We start from the raw sequence: 25,896 nt of genomic DNA on the forward strand, positions 1-25,896 counted from the left end.
AGTGGATACACGATTATTTAGAACCTAAGTAATTTCAAATTACAATGGATACTGGAAGGATGGTGATTAGAGCTGTGGAATTTTCAAACTGATAATTGACATTTTCTCAGGTTTTAACTGACTGACTAACTAACATTAATCAAACTACCACTGAAAATGAGAAGGTACTGTAAATATATGTTGTTCCAGTTTCGGATGTTTTGACAATGCACACACTTGTCTACAGAAGACCTGTTTCAGGACTATCAGACTATTGACCACTGTGATGATTGTCTTGTGAATGTAGTGGATTTGACGAGAATGTTTATTTGAATCGAAACACGTTTCGTTCGTTCATCGTTTGATGAGTAAACTTCATGCCAGTAAATGTTTAATAACATCAGTTAGTTTATAATTATAAATATTTAAACATAATGAATCCTGTAAATCACTTGTAAAGATTTGCATTGTTTTCTTTGTACTATTCAAACTTGTGTTAATTACTTTTCGGTCATTTATTTACTATGAGGAAATGACTCACTTTAAATCACGAAACATCAGGAACACTGTGGTGTGTGCTACTGATGTCGATTGACATAAATAGTTTGCACCATCAATCAAAAGTGAAATGCCTGTAGATATAAGGTTAGGAAGATCAAGGAAAAGAGAACGAGAATGGGGAATGGTTGGTGTGGAAACGAAGGAACAATCAAGTCTGAGACGATTGACTGATATTTTGTAAATGAAGTATCTACTGTACTGTTTTCGGAGTTTACTAAACCATTCTATAATTTTGTGTTCAAATACATTCAATCATCGCCAATTGTGTTCTCGCTTACTTACTTACTTACTTACGCCTGTTACTCCCAATGAGGCATAGGCCGCCGAACAGCATTCTCCAAATCACTCCGTCCTGGGCCTTCTTTTCTAGTTCTCGCTTACTACAACACAATTTACTACTTATTGGGATACCATGGAAAGTAGATTTATTATTGTACTCATAAATGATGTTTTGTGGATTTTGTAGAAATTAGGGTTCGTTTGCATGAGGGACTGATTTAATTTGGGAAACTGTTAGAAAAGAGAGGACTTCCAAGACAGTTGTTTCGTCTTATTATTATATTTTCTTTAAGTATGACTAGTACATGAACTGAACCAAGAATTTCCAAGCCAGTCTGTCAGTTCATTAGTTTAAGGCTTATTATTTTGTATATCAGTAGAATCATTTACAAAATATTTTGGCATTTAATATGTGCGCTCCGATTGACAGAATCTGATTTCATGTATCCCATCGATAAAACTTTACGTTCGTTTTATTTTAAAAGATTATTTACAAAAATATTTATTCTCAACTCCATTCGAATTTACTTCGATGACGACTTTACAGTAATCGGTCAAATAGTTTGTTTTTAACCTTTGAGCATGTTGATATTTCATCCAGTTAGACCATTTAATAAACTTTTGTAAAGCAAGGACAATAAACCTGATAGAATGAGGTGACCTAATTTCACTTTGTGTACTTTAAATCTTCCACATATGTACTGGTGTGCATAAAGAAATAAATTTTTAAAAATATTTTAGTGGATAAGATACATACCATAATTTAGTTCAATAGTGAACAAATGACTATTTTGATAAATCGATGAATTGATCAGATATGATAGAAACCGTTATGTAACCGTGTGCAAGAAACGTGTGAAAACCATTGTGATTACGGTAGACAAAATGATAGTAAGTATCGAAATACAACAGTAAAGTGACCATAATAATATTAGCTAGAGAAGGCAAGAAAACTTAAGTAATAAGATATCTAAATTGATAAGGGTTCAGACATTTTACTGAATAAAACTGAAATAATAAGGCCTTCGTAATATTCATTCCAATGTCTACACATTTACATAGATTTAGATCAAACACATCATACTAAAATATTCACTCAATCGACCAACATTATCACCTAATATTTTTGCCGAGTGATTCCAAAAATTCCATATCACAATCACAAACATTCATTCATACAATAAAACATACCTGAACACAAATCATAAACATGCCATTGATCAATAACTTCACCACAATTGGAAGACCAACAAAATATTCCGGTTGTCCGAACATCAACGGAAAGGCAATAAGCATCAATAAACATCCACCTAAATGCCATGACTTTCTCTGTCCAAGTCTCAACTGTCGTTTCATTCGATTGAACAACCTCTTATCCTTCTTTACACTTCCATCTTCACACGTTATCGACTGGTGAACAGTTGTCGGTTTTTCAGTTAGACCGAGTGGACGATCTGATAAATAACCAATCAATGGTGTGGCTAATCCATTAGCAATCTGACCACACAGTAATAATGCCCCAACTTGTGAACTACTCAAACTGATACAACCTTCATAGAATATGATGTAGAATATACAGATAAATCCCAAAACAAGATCTTTAAGCATTTGACCCGTTCCATAAGCAATTTTACTAATCCACTTCATTTTATTTGTCGTTGTAGCTTGGATAACTGATAACGATTGTGAGACTTTGATGTCATTCATAATTCACTGATTTGACCAAGATTTATGAGTGAGTTAATTCAAGTGCACACACTAACTTGTTGAAGTGAGTAAAATTTCAATGATTTATGCTATTTGTGAGAATTGAAATTAGTCTCTTTTAAATACTGTTGTATGTACAATAATTTCGCAGCAATTTTATGGCCTAATTAATCAATATGAACTGACTTGTCTCATTGTCCAATCAGTGAATAACTATTTTGGCTTTTATACTAACCGGCTTGATGAAAGATGAATAACAACTTCATTACAATGAAATGATTCCACTGATATTTCTTACACTATTCATTGAGTACCTTTTTTGTATAATTAAACTGTGTTAGAGAGAAATTTGAGTGACTCATTTCACATAATCAGACATATCCGAATGTTTCATCTCACATTTTATTCAAAATACTGACTTAGACCTGTGGCTAAAGTTGTAACAACCAAACATTAATGTATTAAGAAATAGCTTTAAAAAAATAATCTGAATAATTATAGTAACAACATGGAAGGGAATACTGACTAGTTCAGTAGGTTTTCGCATAAATCATCCATATGACATTCATTACATATACATAATTACTATCGTTAGAGTTGTAGTGTCAGTCATTGTTTTAAGCCCATAATATATCTTATTCTAGTTTTTGGACAAACCAATCTATTCATTCTACTTGAGTCATATTTTGACCTTGTTAATTATTCGCTTATCCGTCTTGACTGTTTTTATATGAGCGTATATGTGTGTACACCTCACATCCCATGTCTCATCACATGTCTGTGGTTTATTTTGTCTGCCTATAAATATTGAGTAACGTCTGGCTGAAAACGAGTTGGCTCACCAGCCATCTCCACTGCGCGTTGTTTTGCTTTGCTCTATTTCATTCGCTTCATATATAAAGTATATGTATTCACAAGTCCATTCTCGTTATTCGACTTATATAATTCCGTTATTGACTAATGCGATTAAAGTCGATGAGTATATACGAGGATAGGTGACATATATATTTCAAAAACAATCATCATTACGATCTACATGGAGTCAGATCCACGGGCCACTGAAGAATAAATCGATTGAATAGGCTGTAGAACAGGTTTAATAAGAGTATTTTATTACTTTTACTCAATGTCTTGACTTCATGAAACCGTCGTGATGTGATTGATCCTTCATTCTATTCAAATGAGTGAAATGGTTTAAACATGTAACGAAATGGTAGCGAAAGTAATAGATTTCTATGATCCAATAAAAGCGGACAATAATCACTTATCTCCTGTACTACTTACTTACTTACTTTTGCCTGTCACTCTTCATGGAGCATAGGTCGCCGACCAGCATTCTTCAACTCACTCTGTCCTGAGTCTTCCTCTCCAGTTCTATCCAATTTTTGTACATTTTCCTCATGTCTGTCTCCATCTCTCGGCGTACTTTGTTCTTTGGTCTTCCTCTCCTCCTTTAACCTTGAGGATTCCATGTGAGGGCTTGTCTTGTGACACAGTTAAGTACTTTCCTCAATGTGTGTCCTATCCACTTCCAGCGCTTCTCCCTGATTTCTTCCTCCGCTAGGATCTGGTTTTTTCTCTCGCATAGTAGGTTGTTGCTGATAGTGTCTGGACATCGAATCCAAAGTATTTTGCGTAGACAGCTGTCAATAAACACTTGTATTTTCTGTATTAGCAAACGTATAATGGAAGAGTCATAGTATTATTATTACCTTGATTTTCCCATTGTCATATAGAAGTTAATCAAGAATAAATACTTAATTTAATCGTCACGCGTACATTGATCCGAAAATTACCCTTGGATGTTCAGAATTTATATCGACATTATGACCATTTCTATGGCAATGATTTAAATTCAATATCCCGAATAAAACATACTGGCGTAGATATATTTGAAGATACTAATTTGAAGCTATATATTTCAAAGATTTCTTTATTGACTCATTACATTGTGATTGTGATAAATTCAAGCGATTAGTTCAGTTTCTCAAAGCACACATTTTTTTCCTAATTTACGATCTATTATCAGTTGTTATGACCAGCCTTAAATTCAATGGAGCTCAGGAGATTTCCTGATAAAAACCTCTGTAATAGAAGGAATCTATCATTGATTATTATTGTTATAACTTGCAGCCTGAGCGCCCTGTTAATGTATAACGTAATAATATCGCCAATTAGAGAGCAGGGACTGGTCGATCGGACCAATGATGCATAAAACACGTGTGAGCAGTCTAGAGTCCTGATTGATCCTACTCTCCGCCTAGCCCAGCCAGTTAAGTTCAGAAAACTAATCTCAGCCTCTGCAATATGAATCAATTATTTCAAGCATACGTGCTTTGTATATCAACCAGACAGACCACATCGTACCAACAAAATAGGAAACAACATATGTACGAGATTTAGCCAAATGTGGATGTGAATGGGGAAGGTAGTAATTAATAGACAGGGCATAATTCAAGAATGGTGAATCGTATAATAATAGTTCATAGGTCAAAATAAGGCTCATAAATATAGCGACATGAATATGAATAGCTTAGTTATTCAACAATTATACGATAAATTATACCATAAATGGATACCAAAAGTTACCATTCATTATGCTTATTGGAACATAACAATCATAAATGTATTGATCATTACAATGATATATATCATGACAATCTTTGTAAAATACTACTTCTTAGGGTACAACTACTTGATTACATCAATTGCATTCAAATTCTAAGGTTAATTATTATTCACATTTTAGCTGTGTAAAGTATACAATTTCACTCTTCTACTGTGATTTTAATTTTTTCGCATTTTCAAAACTAATGACATGATTCTGCTATTGATCATTAAGAAATATCTTTAGTCATGCATATTTATCACATTAGTCTTTCAGAATGCACGAAAACTAATTCTTATCTTACTTATTTTATTATATCTAAATGAATATTTATCTTATTTAGATCTGATGATATTTTCTGTGACTTTTCCTGACTAATATGAAATACTTCAAAAAAATGCCATTTGTATAATGAGATTGAAATAATGATGTAATTTGTTTTGTCTGATTAGGGTCAATCTCATGATTGAAAATAAATTTATATTTTAATTAGACTAAATCATTTTGTTTCATATTATTCTAGGTTAAGAAATGAGCACTCATGAGAAAGCTGAAATTTTCGGCGAAATAAAATAAGCTAACGTGAGAACTTTGAGAATAGTTTCATCAAGAACCTATTGTAATTCGTGAATATTTGTGGAGGTTGTCGAGGTTTTGATTGAGGTCATGAATCGATCAATGTTAGACCACCATTTGAAACTTGAGAGTATTGGACGAATTGTTCTTCCTTATATAGGTCTCTTCAGCAGTGCACATCCACGATCCCGGACGCGGGATTTGAACCTAGGACTCTGGGTCTCGCGCATGTAAGCTACTGACACTGAATTCATCAAAGTCTAGACCACTTCAATAACTGCACAGATTTCCATGTTTTCATTGTGAGAGTGAAGGATAATGAGTTTAATCGCTCACTAGGTAGCTGGTGTTCATTTCTGAGGAATGCGAAGCTACGATAAAAATATGCTTAAAATAAACATCGTTTCTTATCAAATAATTTTTAGAGCGTTTCTACTCAAGAAGCGATGAAATAGAATGAATATATATCACACCACCAATCTTCTCGATGCTTGATTAATCGTAAAGACATATAGGAGCTGTGATCAGGTCTGACAACTATCTTATGTAAATGCATGCTAGACTACTTGAAAGTAGTGTAATTTTCGTGCGTGATTTTAGAAGTGCACTTTCTAAAGATCAGTTAAATCAGTGTTCAACATCATCGTACGAAATTTCGGTGAACACGTTAATTCGAAAATGGTAAATTAGGTTGGAAATTATCAACTATTACTTGATTAGTGTGTGTATCACTGTGGCGACTGAATTATTGAGTCAATCACTCCATAGATAATCAGAATAGAACAGTTTCATGAAAATTTCACACAATATATACCCAGTATCTTGCTAAGTGATGAAAGTCAAGTGTTTTTAACCCAGTGGCTTGTGATAAGCTTTGTGTTGCTGATATACAATTGATAAACGGGTTTTTATTCTCTCAGTCACATAAAGAACTTATCGAAGGTTTTTGATAGTGTTCTATTTTATAGAGAATTCATGTTCACAGAGTTGTAGAATAAGTGACCCTTTATGAATTTGTGAATAACTGGCCAATAATACAATACCTGATTGAGAAACTATTGAAGAAGTGGAAAGTTTCACATATCTAGGTATCATCATCGATGAATTTGAAGGATTTGGTGTAGACGTAAATACAAGCATTGGCGAAGTAAGGACAGCAATCCTACAGTTGGAGGACATATGGAACTGAATACAACTGTCACTGAATATCAAAGTCACAATCTTCAATACGAACGTTAATACAGTCCTACTGTACGGAGCTGAAACGTGGACAACTACTACAATTACCATCTAAGTTGTACAGATATTTATAAACATTGTCTTTGCAAAATACTCTAGATCCGTTGATTGGATACCATCAGTAACGACTTACTATAGGAGAGAACAAACTGTCTTCAAACTGAAGAGGAAATTATGAAATGACAGTAGAGGTCCATGGACACACATTGAGGAAATCACCAAACTGCATCACGAGGCAGGCCCTAACTTGAAATCCTGAAGGGAAGCGGAAAAGAGGCAGACCAAATAACACATTGCTGCGTGAATAAAAGTTGGACATCAAAAGAATGAATAGCAGTTGAGAATGTTTGGGAAGGACAGAGTTGAATGGAGAATGTTGGTGAGCAGCCTATCCTGCTCAATGAGCGCTAACTGGAGTAAGTAATACAATTATATTCAACAATATTTAATCAGTATACAGTTATTTATTCTTAATTTTGTTTTGTGAATTAATGCATGAACTTGTGGCTGAGATTTTTTAAAACGTAATTGATTAATTCAACTAATCAACTGATAATAATCTGTAAAATAATTCCTCTGTGCACAATTCATATCCTGTACTTACTCATGTCTAATCGAATTTAATGACAACCTTTCTTTGAGACTGGACGAAAATGTTTTATGATTTGTCAGTTATGTTGAAGTCTCTTTTATCGACGATCTCGAACTGAATTGTTTTTCTTGTAAAACGTCCACTATCTTCATTAGTTAGGTTGGGAATCCAATACTACATCCTTGTTCTGTACGAGGATAATCTCTTAGGCTGCTTGATTACAGATTGTGCCAAGTGCATTTCATATCTTCTCTGAGCTTCCCGGAGTTCAATTTTACACCTATTTCTTACTGACCTATAGCGCTTCATATTACTTGTTGTGCCAAGACTGATAGCAATGTCCCAATATTTCTTCTTTTGTCTTAGTGAACGTCGAATATCCTGGCCTATCCAGAGATGGCCATGCTTCTTCTTGCTCTTCGGGACTGTCGAGGGTATATATGATTGAGTTACCCGATTGTATAACTGCCTGAAATGAGTCCATGCCTCTTCTACTGATGCGCCTGAGTCAAGTTTTCAGTCTTCATCCGATGCTGCAGAGTTTATCGCCCCCATGTTTGGCTTCCATATGTTATGACGGGCCAGTGCAACTATTTGACAGGCCATCCCAGTCATGAATTTGAACAAAATGACTGCATGATTGCTCCTCCCTAGAGGTGGTAGGAAGTTCATTCGACCAACGTCATCATCTTCGAAGACTAAGTCCAAGTGAGACGAGAAGCTTCGTAAATCATATCGGGTGGGATCCCTAATGTGCTGGAATAAATCTAGTGTAATTGAGGTTTCAAACAGTTCGCAACCAAATGACGATATCGATGACCCTACTTCTAAGTTTACCCAATTTATATACAGTGCAATAAAGTGGCCTACTATAAGGCTTTTACCTCCATTATACCAGGACTTAAGTTTGCTTAGGAGGAAGTCATCTACTCCACATTAGGGCCTGTGATATACTACAACTAATTCAATATATTTCTGTTTTCATTCCAGCTTGCAACGCACCGGTTCATATGTCCCCGAATCATGTGTATGTGTTTCAACAAGTCGTATGGTTAAGGTACTTTTCGTGTACAAGATAACCACGCCTCTACTACGGTTTGATCTGTCAATCCTACGGGATAAAAAACCAGTCAACTGACTCTCATTATCAGACACTTCTGACGTTAACTATGTTTCTGAGACAGCAATGATATCCGGGTTTTCTATATGCACCACTTTCTTGAGTTCCGCCATTTTATTGGTACGCTGCGAGCATTTGTTCAGCACACTTCTAATTCTGTGGAGAAATTTAGCTTACCACCCATAGTGGTTTGGAGATCGTTTTACTCCGAACTTTTGCGTTTTGAAAACCTTCAAGTATGAGGTTTCTTTCACCATTTCAGCTGCGCCCATTTATTTATACTTCTGTAGTTCGTCTCTTAATGCGGTCAACCAGTTTGAGATCCTCACGGACATATATTAGGGATCATATCAGTTTGTGTGATTTTCCTAGTGAAGATGCCACAGGTATTTGGAAGTTGACAACGCTTTAACCAGTAACACCTTCTAATATGAATTGTACCCACAAAGTGAAATCAAAAGACAGAAGCGAGGAGGTTCAAAGATATATTTGATAGGTTATCAATATATCGAGTATCGACTGATCTAGACTGGCTAGCGATTGCATGGGATGTTGAGCATGGTGTTCTCACTCGTGATCTGGTGCGGATGCATGACCGAGCGCCTTCAGCTAGGTGAGTCTACTAAAACCAATGTGGTCAGCATCCAATGTCGACGACTTACAGAGCTATTTATTTTGGAGACTTGTTTACCTCTACACTAGTATCAGGTTTATTTCTCCGGCTGACGCAAAGCTAACCTTCAAGAGGTGGCTTTTCTGAGTACTTTTAGAATCCACCTTTGTCCTATTCTGTAAAGCTTACAGATGCTAACTCCTGAAACTGTTTCTGGAAGTAGCTTACCTATTAAGGACTTAATTTAACTGAGGTCGTGCCCAAATGTAACCTTTGGTTCCTTTTCGGAAGATTCTCTTAACTTATGAAAAATGACCGACCTATCTGCGAGGTCCGTCTTGACACGCTGTGGAATTTTAGTTCCTGAAATCGTCTCTTCCTTGCAATCTGATTTCAATTTGGCGTCTAACGCAGAGGTCTCACTCTGTTTTCTTACTTTTCTTTTTCTGAGTGTGATTGTAAGTCAATCGTTTACCTTATGTTGTCTCTAGATCACATCCTCTACACCTCTCAGATCTTGTTCCCCTATAGTTTGTTTTGCGTTGATATGTGTATCCAGAAGTGAAACCGTAGATTCACATACCTTAGTACTGTCTATAATCAGTTTCTTCTCATCACACTTTATCTTTTTCCTTGTGACAATGCCAACATCGTTATGCTTGTTATCTGCTTCCCTGATGGGGTCCACCTTCATGGTCTCATTAAAATCCAGAGCTGGGCTCATGATAATGCTCTCCATTTCTTCGAAAGCGGAATTCTGCTCATCTACTGCTGCCTGTTTATCTGAGCGCGATTTTCTAGCTATGTTCAGCAGCTCAATCGCCTCAAGAATCAGCAGATTTTGTGGAACAACACGCTTTGCACAGCCAACATGATAATGGCTTGTAGCACCTTTTACATGCAGTCGGTGTGAGTCCAGTGCACACATTGTGATACCACTTATTGCAATCGTCACATTACATCCCATCATCGACAGGAGAATAAGATGCATGTCTGCCACAACAATGTTTTACTTGCGCCAAAAATGTTTTTTGTGATCTCACAGCGAAAACTGATCTCTAGATAAGTGTCTTTTAAGGCTCGATAGGTGATAGAAAAGGAGCACAAACAAAAGTAGATGTTTGTATATATCTGAACCTAACAACAATAAAAATAAATTCGATGTCCGTAGTTATGAAAAGACCTTAACACCAATGGATACAAACAATACTAAAAGATAAACTCAACGAGGAAAATGAAATACCAGAGCCCTTAGTTTATTTGTATCTCTGTAGGAAAAGTACAGATGTGGAGCTTCTCTAGAAAAAAAGCGGTACTCTTGGGGATTACTCTAACTGAAATAAATTCAATTAAAGCATAATCAGTAGCCTTGGTGCGTAATATAACGATCACTACTATAAAATATACTCAGAGGATAAACACCACTATCCTCCACAAATAGCACGCGAAATTGTCTTAAATTATTGATTTATATAAATTGACCGGACAATAAATGAATACGTAAATGAATTATGTGATTACATATCTGTTATAAAGGTTTAAAATTGTCATCACAACATAACAAAAACAATAGTAAATATTACACTCCTTGTACTAACTGACAGTAGTGAGAATATCAGGTAATTATCAAAACTCAGTGGATTGATTGGGGGCTTTCTCTCAGTCGAACTCCGCCTGTAGCTCTTCTAGAGTTACAGCCGGTCGTAAGGACGGGTAAAGGAGGAGGGTCGTGCATGGGGTTAGCTACCCCATCTCGTAGAAAACAAACTCGCTAAAAATGCTTACCAGAAAAATTATTCAAACCATTTGACTCTGCCCTGAGAGTTAGGAGGTCTTCATTTAGAAGAATTATGACGCCTCACGGTGAAAGCCGAGTTCCTTCGGAAGCCACGAGGCCTATGCCCATTCTAACAACCAAAGCAACAACTTTCATAGGTACATGGAACGTCCGAACAATGTGGGAGACCGAGAAGATCAGTCAAATAGCAACGGAAATGAGGAGATACAACTTGGCAGTACTGGGAATCAGCGAAACCCACTGGACCCAAGCTGGACAGAAAAGGCTTAATACGGGAGAGATGCTACTATACTCCAGTCACGAAGAGGACAATGCTCCACACACTCAGGGAGTTGCTCTAATGCTGTCCAAAGTAGCACGAAATGCACTTGTAGGATGGGAATCTCACGGATCCAGAATCATCAAAGCATCATTCAAAACAAAGAAGGAGGGGATCACAATGAATATTATCCAATGTTATGCACCCACCAATGATAGCAACGACGACATTAAAGATCAATTCTACGAGCGGCTGCAGTCAATCATAGAGAAATGCCCAAGAAAGGACCTCACCATTCTAATGGGAGATCTAAACGCCAAAGTCGGAATAGACAACACCGGATATGAAGATATCGTGGGACGACATGGATTGACTGGGAGAGGAAAACGAAAATGGAGAAAGATTTGCAAATCTGTGTGCATTCAACAAATTGGTCATAGGAGGCACAATATTTCCACACAAACGTATACACAAGGCTACATGGATCTCACCGGACCACACTACAGAGAACCAGATAGATCATATTTGCATCAATAAGAAATTCCGAAGGACAATGGAAGATGTGAGAACCAGGAGAGGAGCTGACACAGCTTCAGATCACCACCTAGTTGTGGCTAATTTAAAACTGAAGCTAAAGAAAAACTGGACAAGTGGACAAACAGCATTACAAAGGTTTAATACTGCCTTCAAGATAGCTCTCAACAACAGGTTCCAAGCCTTACAGGATCTACTGAAGGAAGAAGAAACTGCTATGGAGGACAAGTGGAAAGATATCAAAGAAGCACTAACTTCAACTTGTCGAGAGGTTTTGGGCCTTAAGAAGCATCATCATAAGGAATGAATTTCTATAGAAACACTGGACAAGATCACAGAAAGGAAGAACAAGAAGACAGCAATTAACAACAGCCAAACACGAGCAGAGAAAGTCCAAGCATGAGCTGAATACATAGAAGCATACAAGCAAGTGAAGATGAGCATTCGAGTCGACAGGAAAAAATACGTGGAAGAATTAGCAACAACGGCAGAAAAAGCTGCTAGAGAAAGAAATATGAAACAGCTTTACGATACAACGAAGTAACTAGCAGGGAAATACAGTAAAGCAGAGAGACCGGTCAAAGACCAAGAAGACAGACTAATCACTGAAGTTCAACAACAGTGGAACAGATGAGTAGAATACTTCGAGGAACTCCTGAATAGGCCGGCTCCAATGAATCCACCGGACATCGAAGCAGCACACACAGATCTTCCTATAGATGTCAATCCACCAACGACGGAAGAAATCAGAAAGGCCATCAGACAAATCAAGAACGGGAAATCAGCATGACCCGACAACATACCAGCTGAAGCACTGAAGTCAGATATCAAAGTAACTACAAACATGCTTCACCTTCTGTTCAAGAAGATTTGGGAGGAAGAACAAGTGTCGACAGACTGGAAAGAGAGACACCTCATGAAGATTCCAAAGAAAGGAGATCTGAGCAAATGTGAGAACTACAGCGGCATCACACTACTGTCAGTATCAAGGAAAGTCATCAACAGAGTATTGCTGAGCTGGATGAAAGACGCAGTAGACGCTCAACTTCGAGATCAACAAGCTGGATTCCGTAAGGATCGGTCATGCACAGACCAAATTGCAACACTACGGATCATCGTCGAACAACCAGTTGAGTGGAACTCAACACTGCGCATCAACTTCATTGATTATGAAAAGACGTTTGACAGTGTAGATAGGAGGACATTATGGAAACTTGTTCGACACTACGGAGTTCCTGAGAAGACTGTCAATATTATCCGGAACTCACACGATGGACTACAGTTCAAGGTCGTGCATGGAGGACAGCTGACAGACACACTCCAATAAAGGACCGGAGTCAGACGAGACCGCCTACTCTCTCCCTTCCTCTTTCTTCTGGTGATCGACTGGATTATGAAGACCTCGACATCTGAGAGAAAACACAGCATACAATGGACAGCTCAGAACCAGTTAGACGATTTGGACTTCGTAGATGACCTAGCCCACTTATCGCATACACACGAAGAAATGCAGATAAAGACAGCCAGTGTAGCAGCAGTCTCTGCATCAGTAGGCTTCAGTATACACAAGGGGAAAACCAAGGTCCTCAAATTCAAAACGGAAAACAGCAATCCAATCACAATTGATGGTGAAACTCTGGAAGATGTAGAATCCTTCACATACCTGAGAAGCATCATTGATGAACACGGAGGTTCAGATGCGGACGTGAAGGAGAGGATTGGCGAAGCAAGGACAGCATTCCTTCAATTGAAGAACATATGGAACTCAAAACAACTGTATATCAATCAATATCAAAGTGAGAATCTTCAATACAAACATGAAGTTCGTTCTACTGTACGGAGCTGAAACTTGGAGAACTACAACAACCACAATCAAGAAAGTACAAGTATTTATAAATAGCTGTCTACGCAAGATACTCAACATCCATTGTACGGATACTATCAGCAACAGCCTTCTGTGGGAGAGAACAAACCACTGCCACAGGTTCCCATCGAATATATTGTCCAGTGCCTCTCGGACAAAAGGATTAACCAGCTGAAGCCAGAAAATGATGCAATACGTCTCGAAACTGAGTTAGTTTCTATAACCAGTGGGATAAAACTGTAGTGCGGCGTCAAGTCGCGGTTGACTATGATCACCACTACAGGAAGACTACATGCCGGTTAGCCTATAAGATCCCCCTAAGCCAAATATCAGAAGGCAGTTGATGGCTGTAGTCGAGATGTATTTGTTGGCAATCTCCTGGTATCGAAAGAATACCGAGATCGTGCCAGGTTACAAGTGTGGTTACTGAGCGTAACCGAATTCGTACAATGTCACAATCCCAGAAAGAATGTATGTATTTTGGTACAGTTAAACAAACAAATACGGTAAAACAATCACTGGTACAATTGGTTATAATAATAATTGTTTCCATTACACCAATCGCATTCTCTTGATAAAAGTAGGTCACAACAATACCATCGGAATCTCTACACAAAGTAGCTATAAACTGATTTATTTATTTTTCTGGAGTGTGTTAGCTCAGTTACCAGTCAGAATTTAGAATATACCAAATACACTCAAGATTACACTTTCTATCTTTCATTGTATTCAAAGTAGTCAATTTAGGAATAATGTATAAGAATTCTAGGCATAAACGTTATCTCATCTTGTGGTATCCGTTGTCCTTGATTTTAAACCCCAGGCCTCATTCACGTCATCATCAATTAGTTGTTCAAACATGGATGATCCTAAATAACTCAACAAAATAAACTAAGACTTTAAGATGTCGTGAGAAATTCATGTCTCACTTTCGCGGTTTTTGGAGGATTTTGTGGTTCAGAGCTCATTTTCACCAGATATGAGATTACTGTGTCTTTGGGTGTATTTTGATGTAGAAATCTCCATTGGCCTATACTTACAATAGAAAATGCCATATACTTAATTCTGAATTGATATTAGCCTCAATTCTATGTGTGGTTATAGGTCTAGACATCCAAAATATTTCGAACTACTGAAGTACAACAAACTTCTACAGGTGATGTTATTTCGTGACCGAAACTATTCTCAAAGTGATTCATAATATTTTATATAAATACTTACGAGACGATTGACTTTTCTGCTTCAGTTTTAAGACATTAATGTTTTGAAAGAGCAAGAACAAAGATTCTAGCAGAATAGCATGAATTCATTTCAATTTCGTAAGTTCTCGTCAACTGCTTACAACCTGTAATAATTAAAATTATAATTATATAATGGGTTTAAATTACTTACATGAAAGAGTTTGGTTAGAAATTATATTGGAGACATATTCGTATAGTGTGGCAAGGGTGTAAATAAAATTAATAGACTGAGTATTGTAAATATATACCGTATATGAAAGAACATTCTACAAAATTGATTATGACAACAGTTCAAACGGCTAGAAACAAGCCGTTTCTATTTATTTTATTTACACCCTCGCTATACTATACGAATATGTCCCCAATATAATTTCCAACCAAACGCTTTCATGTAAGTGGTCGACGAGAACCTACGAAATTAAAATGAATTCAAGCAATTCTGCTAGAATCTTTGTTCTTTCTCTTTCAAAATGATAAAGGAACTATGTGTATGAAATTTCCCAAAAACGCCTCCTGGACATTAATGTTTAATGGAATGAAAACTTTCAGAAAATGACCCAAGTTTACTTTTTAACAAAGTTTCATCAAATGGTGACAAGTAGAGTGATATTGAGAAATCAATCTTCGAATGAACTATCACCGCACCAGCTGTTGTATTCAAAAACTAGCAGTTGGTGTTCTTCACGGTAATGCATACTATTATTTGGATCAAATCGTGAATATATTGGTTACAAATTAGTATACCGGTTAACTATGTTCAACGAAACAAACGTGTAACATGTAAAGTTGATAAAATTGTCAATGACAGTATTGTAATGCAAAAATTTAAAACATGGCAAATTTATTATGCTTCAAATTGATAAATGACTTAGTTCAAAATCAATGTGGAATCTCTTGGTTTCAAATTCACAGTTCAAATGGATGAATCCATCCTCTTCTTTACCGTGGAACTAATTAGTGAAAGTGAATATTTGATCATATATTTATATTCACAACATATCAGCCTTTAAAAATACTTGTTAAACCACTAGGTCCTGTCACAGTCGACTAAAATGCCACTCTGGTCATTATAGCACAGATTGGCTGAGTCAGATACTGACCACTTTCACAGTTAAGCTTTATGGATGAATTAGTTATCTCACGAAATTTTTACCGATATTGACACTGTTAGGTGGCTTGTTAAGCCACGTGAATTGACGAGACCTGATTAAGTTAAAATAGTATTTTACTGAGTGACAGTCATAGATTTAATGTCTTTAAACAAATGAAATACGTTATGTAGATGAGTCAGTTGTTGGATAAAAGCACGGTTATACGTCTATAAACAACACTGACAGAAATCAAAGGGATTATAAGTATGAATTTCACCTAGAGACATATGATTAATATAAATCGACCGGAGAATAAATGAATACGTAAATGAATTATGTGATTACATATCTGTTATAAAAGTTTAAAATTGTCATCACAACATAACACAAACAATAGTAAATATTACACTTCTTGTACTAAATGACAGTAGCGAGAATATCAGGTAATTATCAAAACTCAGTGGATTAATTGGAAGCTTTCTCTCAGCCGAAAGTACATGATTAGAACCATTCACATTCCCTCGGATGCGGAGATGTTGCACTAACATGTAAGACGTGAAAATAACAACTAAACTCATTGCAATTTGATAAACAGATAAGTTTCAGTCCAAGATCACTAGACTTTTGCTGACATAATGGACTATAATCATAAGGTTTTCTATAGGATCTAATTATTTATTCATATCAAGTAAACTGTCGTCAAATTTGTTTACGTTTAATTAGAAAAAAATAGTGTACGTCATAAGTTCTATCTAGAGAAATATAACATGACAGAATGAAAATAGACAGGCTTATTTGATTTGTGAAAAATGTGGAGCAAAACCTTAGTGAGCAGTTCATCATTTTGGCCGGTTCACTCAATATACTAAATAATTGCCATCCAGTTATTATGAGCAGAGATGGATGGTGGTTAGGATGCGTGTTTCCTCCGAATTGAGACTCGTCAGTCGGATATCCCTGTGCGGATTGTCTCGATATTGCTGGTTTCAATTTCCGGAGGGAACATCAATTCTGGGATGCAGATAATTACAAATGATGAGTCTCAAATAGGAGGAAACACGCATCCTGGATTCCACTACTAGTCAACATTCATCTTTGCTTAGAAAACGTTTGCAGTTGAAAATATGATCAATCTGTAAGTGTAGGGATTTATTCAAGGAGATCGTGTCAGCAAAACAAATTAATTCAATCGTAGACATCAACAAATATTTAACTTATGGTATTAAACAACATTGTTTTGAAAGTTGAGAATATCAACTCGTTATCCAGTTGAAAAAATAAACTTAATAGAAATTTTATGTAAACATGAGATAAACTAATATTTACAAAGTATGCAGATATCAGGTGTTTGGTTGACATTATTTAAGTCAATAAATATTTAGTTAATCAATAAACTCTCAGTTGTTTCTAGCCTACGTACCACTGTGTTTTCTACTTTACTTGAAATATATATTTGTTATTATTTATCCATGATAGTACATTTTAGTTACTATGACAGCAAAACTGATTAGTAAAATATTATAATGACTGAATTAGTAAGCAAATAATTTGCCAAATGGCACTAAACCTAATGTGGATCATGATATCGAAATTACTAAACTTATACGAAATACTCAACACTGAATGATAGTGAGGTTGAATTGATAGGCATCAATAGGCTAATACAAAATCAGAAGGGGCAGTAAATGATGAAGTTAATGTATTTGAACAAATGTGACTGATAAATTATCCCAACTGAAAATTTGTAGAAAAACTGTAAATAATGCTGAAGTATAAAATACATAATCAGAGGAGTTATAATCTTAACGTATAGAGTAATTTATAGAATAAACGTCGTTATAATCATGAATGTTGTAAGGACAAAGTTTTAAATAAGATGATAATGTTGTGTAGTGAATGTAGCTATGTACATTTCAATGTCGTTGTAATTACATCCTCATTTGAGTATCAAAGTAATAGATGTTAAATCTCTCTCAAAGATGGTAAGAGAAACCGTAAGCAGTGGATTTCAATCCGTGTCTGATGTGAGACATATATCCACTGCAGTCATTGGATGAATGATCATTGATCGATTTCGGTTAGGCATTAACACTGTTTGGCTTCTCATTCACCTTTGTTCACAGCACTTACAGGTCACCATCATTGTTTCTTAAAACTGAATGCGGTTAAGTGATTGTATATGGGGTATGATATCCTAAAGTAAACTATTATTAATAACAGAAGTGAGTATAGGGTTGTAAAGTCACATTGCTTCATCCAATCCTCAGATTTATTCTTTTAGAATAGCTTGTTTTAGCAAATCGAAAAATCTATCTGCCTGATTATTATGCCGAGAGTGATATGGTGGGGAACAGAAATAGTCACTGTACTTAAGCTTCAAGTTTTAGGATTCAGTAATTCATCCGTAAGAAGACTGAGAACTCAACGTCACAAGAAGTAAAATCAATAGTGTAGTGAAATGCAATTGTTGTCTGCTTGCAGAACTCATTTGATTATTATAAGAAAGAAAGATAGAGAGAAGAAAACAAAAGCTGAGATTTACTTCTCAGATAAGAAAGAATTGGAAATAGCTAAAATTGAAGATAACATGGAATAATCAATAAGGTTACACCTCTGTTTGTTCTATTAATAATGAATATTATTTCAAACTTTCATTAGTTTTTCTGGAAATCGGGGTTATTAGAACTTGTATTAAAAGGTGTAAATTATCAATTGGACAAAAATCTAATCTCAAAACATACTCCATGTTCATACAATCTACATTGAAGATATTTTATGACCGAAACTAATTTTCGAAGAATTCCGAATACTGACGTTGAGACAAGAGATAAATTGATTGATAATATTTTTTGTTGAAAGTTTCATCAAACTCAACTATTAAATGTGAAGTTATGAAAACTCTTGAACACTACAATGCCCACCCCCTATAAGAGTGTATGTATAACTTATGAAAAAGTTGGAATAACCATTGTCAATATGGGGTTATTGAGATTATCAAATGATCGATATTATGAACTGATTTAAGTTAAAAAATCACTGAGAACCTCACATGACTGAACTTTACTGGTCACAGTTTCTCACCAAAATTCTGGAATTTTTTTCTCGAAGCTAGTAACTAGTGTGTACATGGTGATCAAGAACTAAAATTATGAAGGTGAAACGGAAATCAGTAATTTGATATGGTTAATTAACGAATATCAACTGTTTTAGATGTATTGGCGAATTGATTTAGATCATAACAAGGTTTTTGATCTGGTTCCTGGTGAACAACTCAGTGTATTATCTCCATATTTGCTATAATACCCAATACCTATGCAGTGTGTTTTAAATATAATTCAAGACTGCTATCACATTATAGCTACTCTCCTACAGTCAATTTCGATTGTGGTTAGATTTTTTTTGAGCCGTTTTATTAACTTATTCAGAAGACAATGTTATTCGAACAGTAACAATTCATCTATTTCTTTGTCCTATTATGACCACATGCGACAACCTATACACATATCTCCACGATGATTCATGGCGATGTCTTCAGCTAACACAATCCCTACAAACAACCACCTGCTTTATATACAAGACTGAACAACGGGTGCTCTATTCTTAGTCAATACTGGGGCAGAAATCAGCGTTGTACCTCCTGTAAGCGATGAAAGAAGAGACGTTAATACGTCACTTGTTCTAAAAGCGGCGAACAAATCGGATATTAAAACACAAGGCAAAGGGAAGTTGTTCGTGGATTTTGAACGAGGAGCTTCTTATCGCTGTGATTTTATTATAGAAGATGTGTCAGTGCCCATAATATGCACTGATTTCCTAGGGAACTACGATCTTCTAGTTGACTCACGACAGCACACGACGGAAGTCGAAGCTATCCGAGACTATTCGTTACCCGACTGGCGGAAGAAGTTACGACGATTTCTTGGCTTAATGAATTATTATGGATGGTTTATCGAGAATTTCGCGGCAATAATGAAAGTATTGAGTGATGCATTGCGTGGACATGCCTGGACATTCCGTATATCAATGGAGGCGATAAAGGTACTCGAAAACGCCAAGAAGGCACTTAACAAAGAAACTATGCTCAGCTCGGTGGCGCAAAAGTGATATATGATATGTCGACAGGCCGACAGCGATCATTCATCCCAAAACCATTTCGACGGCAGGTATTTGGAAGTATGCACAATATATCGCATCCAGGAACAGAAGCCATGGTGAAGCTGATCAGTGGACACTTCGTAGTGAGTAATTGGACACAGATATGTATGGAGGGTCAAAAAGTCAAGGTTCACTATCACACCAGCTTCGCAGTGGATTCTCTCTCTCGCACTAGAGTCGAACATATACACATCAGTATGGTTGGACCGCTACCGGCTTCATATGGATAAAACTATATTTTCACATGCATCGATAGATAAACGCGACGGTCTGTAGCGGTACCGATAAAAGACACATCATTCGAATCCGTAGCCAAAGCCCTAGTCGAAAATTGGACTTCTTACTATGCATGCTAGCATTCATAACAACTGATAACAGAACTCAGTTCGAACGTCGCGTGCTTCAACAACTGATAGAACTCCTAGGAATTAGACGTGTTCACACTACATCCTTTCGTCCGATATCTAGTGTTATGGTTGAACGTTTACACAGGCAGTTAAAGGCATCTCTAACGACCGTCAGTGTTAGCAACAATTGGACAAATAAGCTACCCCTAGTCATGTTAGGTCTAAGAACAACAATTAAACGAGATATTGGGTGCTGTTCAGCTGAGTTGATGTACGGAACTACATTATGTTTACTCGGAGAAATTTTCGATACAGGTAAGAGAGTTCTGAGGGATGTAACCAAATACGTACAGCGACTAAAAGGGCACATGAACTATCTAAAAATAACACTCGCCAGAATACAAGAACACCGAGTGTTTGTGCTGCATTGTATATGTGGTATTTCGATTGGCAAATAAGTCACGTGATAATTAGCCGGACTAAATATTAAAACATGTTTCTTTGACAGGAAGAGTAGGTGAATATACAGGAATAAACCAATGGATTGAATATTGGTAGAGAAATATAGAATGAAGACGATATGTTTTATGAGGAGAGATTTTTGGTTTATGTTAATGATAAATAAATATGTTGATTAGTATCTACAGTTATCGCTATTTTCCTTTTCATTGCTAACACCATGATGGGAGGTTTGGATGTTAGAATTAATTACCTTGTCACTCTGAAATTTCGTTGGTGACGGAGGCGACGATGAAGTAGTTCTTCGACAAAAACATGAAAGACATGGTGCATCTGTACTTTCTAAAGTCTCTGAATAAATGAAATTATCAATTGTCACTAGAATACCACCGAATACTGCCAAACTACCTACAACATACACCTGTATATGTCTATAAGTTAACTGAGGTACACAGAGTTGTATGCATTGAATGAAGACACCAGTCAAGATTTTGTCAAACAATGATGCGATCCCATGAACAAATGCTGCTGTGTGTACTTGTTTTACACCGATCAATGTTGCGATCACAACCAATGCTCGAACATTATTGATTGTGTTTCCAATGCCTAGAATAACTGCAGCAAAATATAGTGCTACGAGGCTTTCGTCGGATGGTTTTAAAGAGTAAGCGATTGTACAAAATACAAGGATAAGTAGAACACCGACGACTGAGCCAATCTAAAATTAAAAAGGCATATACGATTTTTAGTGGAACATGTACACACTCAAGAAGATATAAGTTGTACATATCTATCATGTGATCATGTTATAAGATAGACAAACGTACTGGGTTCTTCAAAATGCTCATCGAAATTCACGTATGAATAGTAAAGCCATCGCAAGAATATATTGCATCAAGTCAAGCCAATCATTGGCAAGATGAGTAATTGATCATTTAGAGTAATATCAACTGGCGATAAACATTTAAAATTCTACTCTGAATACTATAATACCATAATGAGTTATGTATGAGTGGTCAGTCTGAATACTATTGTCTCAGTGGTATTATTTATAGCTTTGATTATTCGAATCCTACAGAATGTATCGATTCCGTGAAGACATCACACACACTCTGTTCACAAGTCCTAGTCAGAATGATATCTATTACTACTGCTTTCTCTCAACTGTCTCCGAAATTTTAAAATGTCAAAGAATACAAGATGAGCACCAATGTGTTTGTGAGTTAGCTCTTGCCAAGTTGTGAATTAGAACTCGTTATCTGCATAGTAAATACTCTATGACTTTGCATGATTCTATTGATAATATCAGTCAGCAACGAAATCCACCTTCACAGTGTCTACTTCGTTTCATTATTCATTAGTGAGTTTTCATCTCTGTGTATTCACTTGTCAAGACTAACTGACCAACATATGTGAAAAACTGCAGCTACTTAAAACTAATAAGATACAATCCATTGAATGTGGACAAATAATTTCAAGTGATTCGATTGTGTGTTAGTTGTGTGATGAATTAAGTAAGATTCGAAACTGCTGACGATTGCTTAAGAAATACTGAATTGAACGTTGCGTTACTTGAGTTACATGATTTGTTTTCCTTTGTTATTTCATCCTTTGGTTTGCATAGGATTGATTGTAGTGATTTTGTTGGTTTGTGTGCCACACCTATCAGCGATCAACAAACATATTGAAATCAATCCAATTTATCAACCAATCAGGAAAATCATGCATAAATATAGGAACAAAAATCAAACCAATGGGATACACTACCAAAACAAAGAAGTCAACAATGATAAATTTAAGGTCAACAAGAACCAATCAACATCGAGGTGCACAGAACAAGCTGTGAAACACATATGGAGAAATTCGAACACTTCACTTCTCTCTGAAGTTTGTACTGAATTTGTTTGTCTTGTAAAACGTTCACTAAATGACGGAAATCTGAAAGATTTCATTTTACGTAAACGGATACTTGTTTTGTAACTCGTGATAAATGTTGGCTTTCATCTGTGATTAATATACCGTTTTCTTGAATTCACTCTTGATTTTAAACAGATATGAAAAGTGTTTATAGGTCTCGTTTCCTATCTGTTCAATCATAACTTCAGTATGAACTCATTAGTTAGTAGTATTATTACACATTTAATTAAGACAATTAACCTTGTAATCCTGAAGTATGTAACAGCAAACTACTAGTTTGTCTTGTTTACCGATATCGACACTGTTAGGTGGTTTGTTGAGTCATGAATTAACGAGACCTGATCAAGTTAAAATAGTATTTTTCTGAATAACAGTCTTAGATTTCATGTATGTAAACAAATAAAACACGTTATGTAGATGAGACAGTTGTTGGATAAAAGCATGGTTATACGTCTGTTAATAATACTGACAGGCTGCATCCAGAAATCAAAGAGATTATAAATATGAATGTAATCTAGTCAGATTCAGATTTGTGTAGTAAGGACAGAAGGCTTACGGCCTATCTTATTCCTTTTCTAGTATGCTTCTGTGAAAGTCTAGTCTTCTCTTGAATGAGTCAATTAAAGGTGCAGACACCACTGCTTCAGGTAACAGGTTCCAAGTATTGATGACTCGGTGTGAAAACCTGTATGCGACGGGTATTTTATTCGTTCTCGGCTTTTCTATTCGCCTGCTATATCCTATGAGATGTCCCGATCTAGTGGGAAGAAAAACAGAGGATATGTTAGGTCCAAAATCATTTCTTAGTTTTCTATCCATCAAACTCAGATCACCTCTCAATCTGTGATAGAACAGAGTAAATAGATCTAGCTTTTAAAGACGCTCTTTGTATGGTAAACCCCGGAGTTCCGGAATTGTACGAATAGTTGCCCTCCGAGTCACCTTTTAAATAGGGGCTTGCAGTCTGAACGCAGTTCTCAATCTTAGTTCTCACTAACGTTGTGTATACTGTAGTGAACATGGTAGTATTTAACTTGGTGAGTGTCCGTCTTAAAGCCTGAAGGTTTCCGAACCCCTTAGCTGCGACCTGCTGGACATGGGCTGTGGTCTAAGAATCGTGACCCACTGTCATCCCAAGAACATTGTGAGACCGGACCACGAGTACGGGTACTTCTCCTATGCCTTACCTAATTACCTTTGTATCCCTAAAGTGCATGCAGACACACTTCGCCACATTGATAGGCATTAAACACTCTTTAGACCAGCTAATCAAAATATTTGAGTCCGCCTGAAGTGCGCATGCGTCTGCGTCCCCTGGTATTTCTCGCCGGATTTTTACATCATTAGAGTATAGCAACATTAGGGAGTCAACTATACTTACGAGATCATTTACGTACAGTACAGAAAATAAAGGACCTAGAACAGTACCTTGTGGTAATACACTAAGTACTGGTCTCCAGGTGGAGCGCTTTGATTTTACACTTAATTTCTGTCCACGACCTACCAGGAAGTCCTTAAGCCATTTTAGGAGAGGCCCGGCAGAGCCTAGATTTTCCAGCTTCAATAACAGTCTATTTGTTGGCACTTTGTCAAATGCTTTGCTGAAGTCTATGTAGACCACATCCACTGATTTCCCATTGTCTAGAACAATTATACATTTCTCCCTTGCTATGAGGAGGTTTGTTATGCAAGATAAACCTGTTCTGAAATCATGTTGTTCGTTTTTTAACAAGTTGTTGGTTTCCACAAATGTCATAATGACCTTTTTGAATATTCTTTCCAGTATTTTAACTACGACACTGGTGAGGCTGACAGGTCTGTAGTTTGATGGAAGTTGTTTTGGTACTGTTTTATGTATTGGAGTGACGGCGGTATCCTTCCAGTCCGCAGGTAACACACCTTGATCAAGTGACATATTGAGTACCACAGTCAGTGGGGCTGCAGTATATTGCACAATTTGTCTCAGGAATTTGGGGTGTAGTTCATCCGGTCCTGTTGATCTTTCCGTGTCTAAGGTGATAAAAGCCTTAATTTCATCGTCTTGATCGAAGTCCACGGTCAGCAGATGGTTTGATGACTTTGTATATAGGTCTAGTGCTTCTTCTAGAAGAGGTTCACGAGTGAAAACTGCCCCATGATAGTTTGTCGTAGCCTCTGCTTTTTCCTGATCATCCCCTATCATTTCAGGTCCACTATCTTCATTAGTTAGGTTGGGAATCCAATACTACATCCTTGTTCTGTACGAGGATAATCTCTTAGGCTGCTTGATTACAGATTGTGCCAAGTGCATTTCATATCTTCTCTGAGCTTCCCGGAGTTCAATTTTACACCTATTTCTTACTGACCTATAGCGCTTCATATTACTTGTTGTGCCAAGACTGATAGCAATGTCCCAATATTTCTTCTTTTGTCTTAGTGAACGTCGAATATCCTGGCCTATCCAGAGATGGCCATGCTTCTTCTTGCTCTTCGGGACTGTCGAGGGTATATATGATTGAGTTACCCGATTGTATAACTGCCTGAAATGAGTCCATGCCTCTTCTACTGATGCGCCTGAGTCAAGTTTTCAGTCTTCATCCGATGCTGCAGAGTTTATCGCCCCCATGTTTGGCTTCCATATGTTATGACGGGCCAGTGCAACTATTTGACAGGCCATCCCAGTCATGAATTTGAACAAAATGACTGCATGATTGCTCCTCCCTAGAGGTGGTAGGAAGTTCATTCGACCAACGTCATCATCTTCGAAGACTAAGTCCAAGTGAGACGAGAAGCTTCGTAAATCATATCGGGTGGGATCCCTAATGTGCTGGAATAAATCTAGTGTAATTGAGGTTTCAAACAGTTCGCAACCAAATGACGATATCGATGACCCTACTTCTAAGTTTACCCAATTTATATACAGTGCAATAAAGTGGCCTACTATAAGGCTTTTACCTCCATTATACCAGGACTTAAGT

General features: G+C 36.7%; 1 protein-coding gene across 1 annotated transcript in view; it reads right to left on the minus strand.

Moving 5' to 3' along the window:
- The window catches only part of MFSD12_4 (Major facilitator super domain-containing protein 12), a 55,512-nt gene that overhangs the window by 6,842 nt on the left and 22,774 nt on the right, over window positions 1-25,896 (minus strand). The window contains exon 1 of the mRNA XM_051213609.1: window positions 2,011-3,080. Coding sequence (XP_051069600.1) covers window positions 2,011-2,526 — 516 coding nt within the window. The 5' untranslated portion in view covers window positions 2,527-3,080. Of the gene's footprint in view, window positions 1-2,010 lie in introns of the transcript that reaches the window.

The sequence above is a fragment of the Schistosoma haematobium genome, chromosome 3, assembly GCF_000699445.3.
Source record: "Schistosoma haematobium chromosome 3, whole genome shotgun sequence".
NCBI classification, from domain to species: Eukaryota; Metazoa; Platyhelminthes; class Trematoda; order Strigeidida; family Schistosomatidae; genus Schistosoma; species Schistosoma haematobium.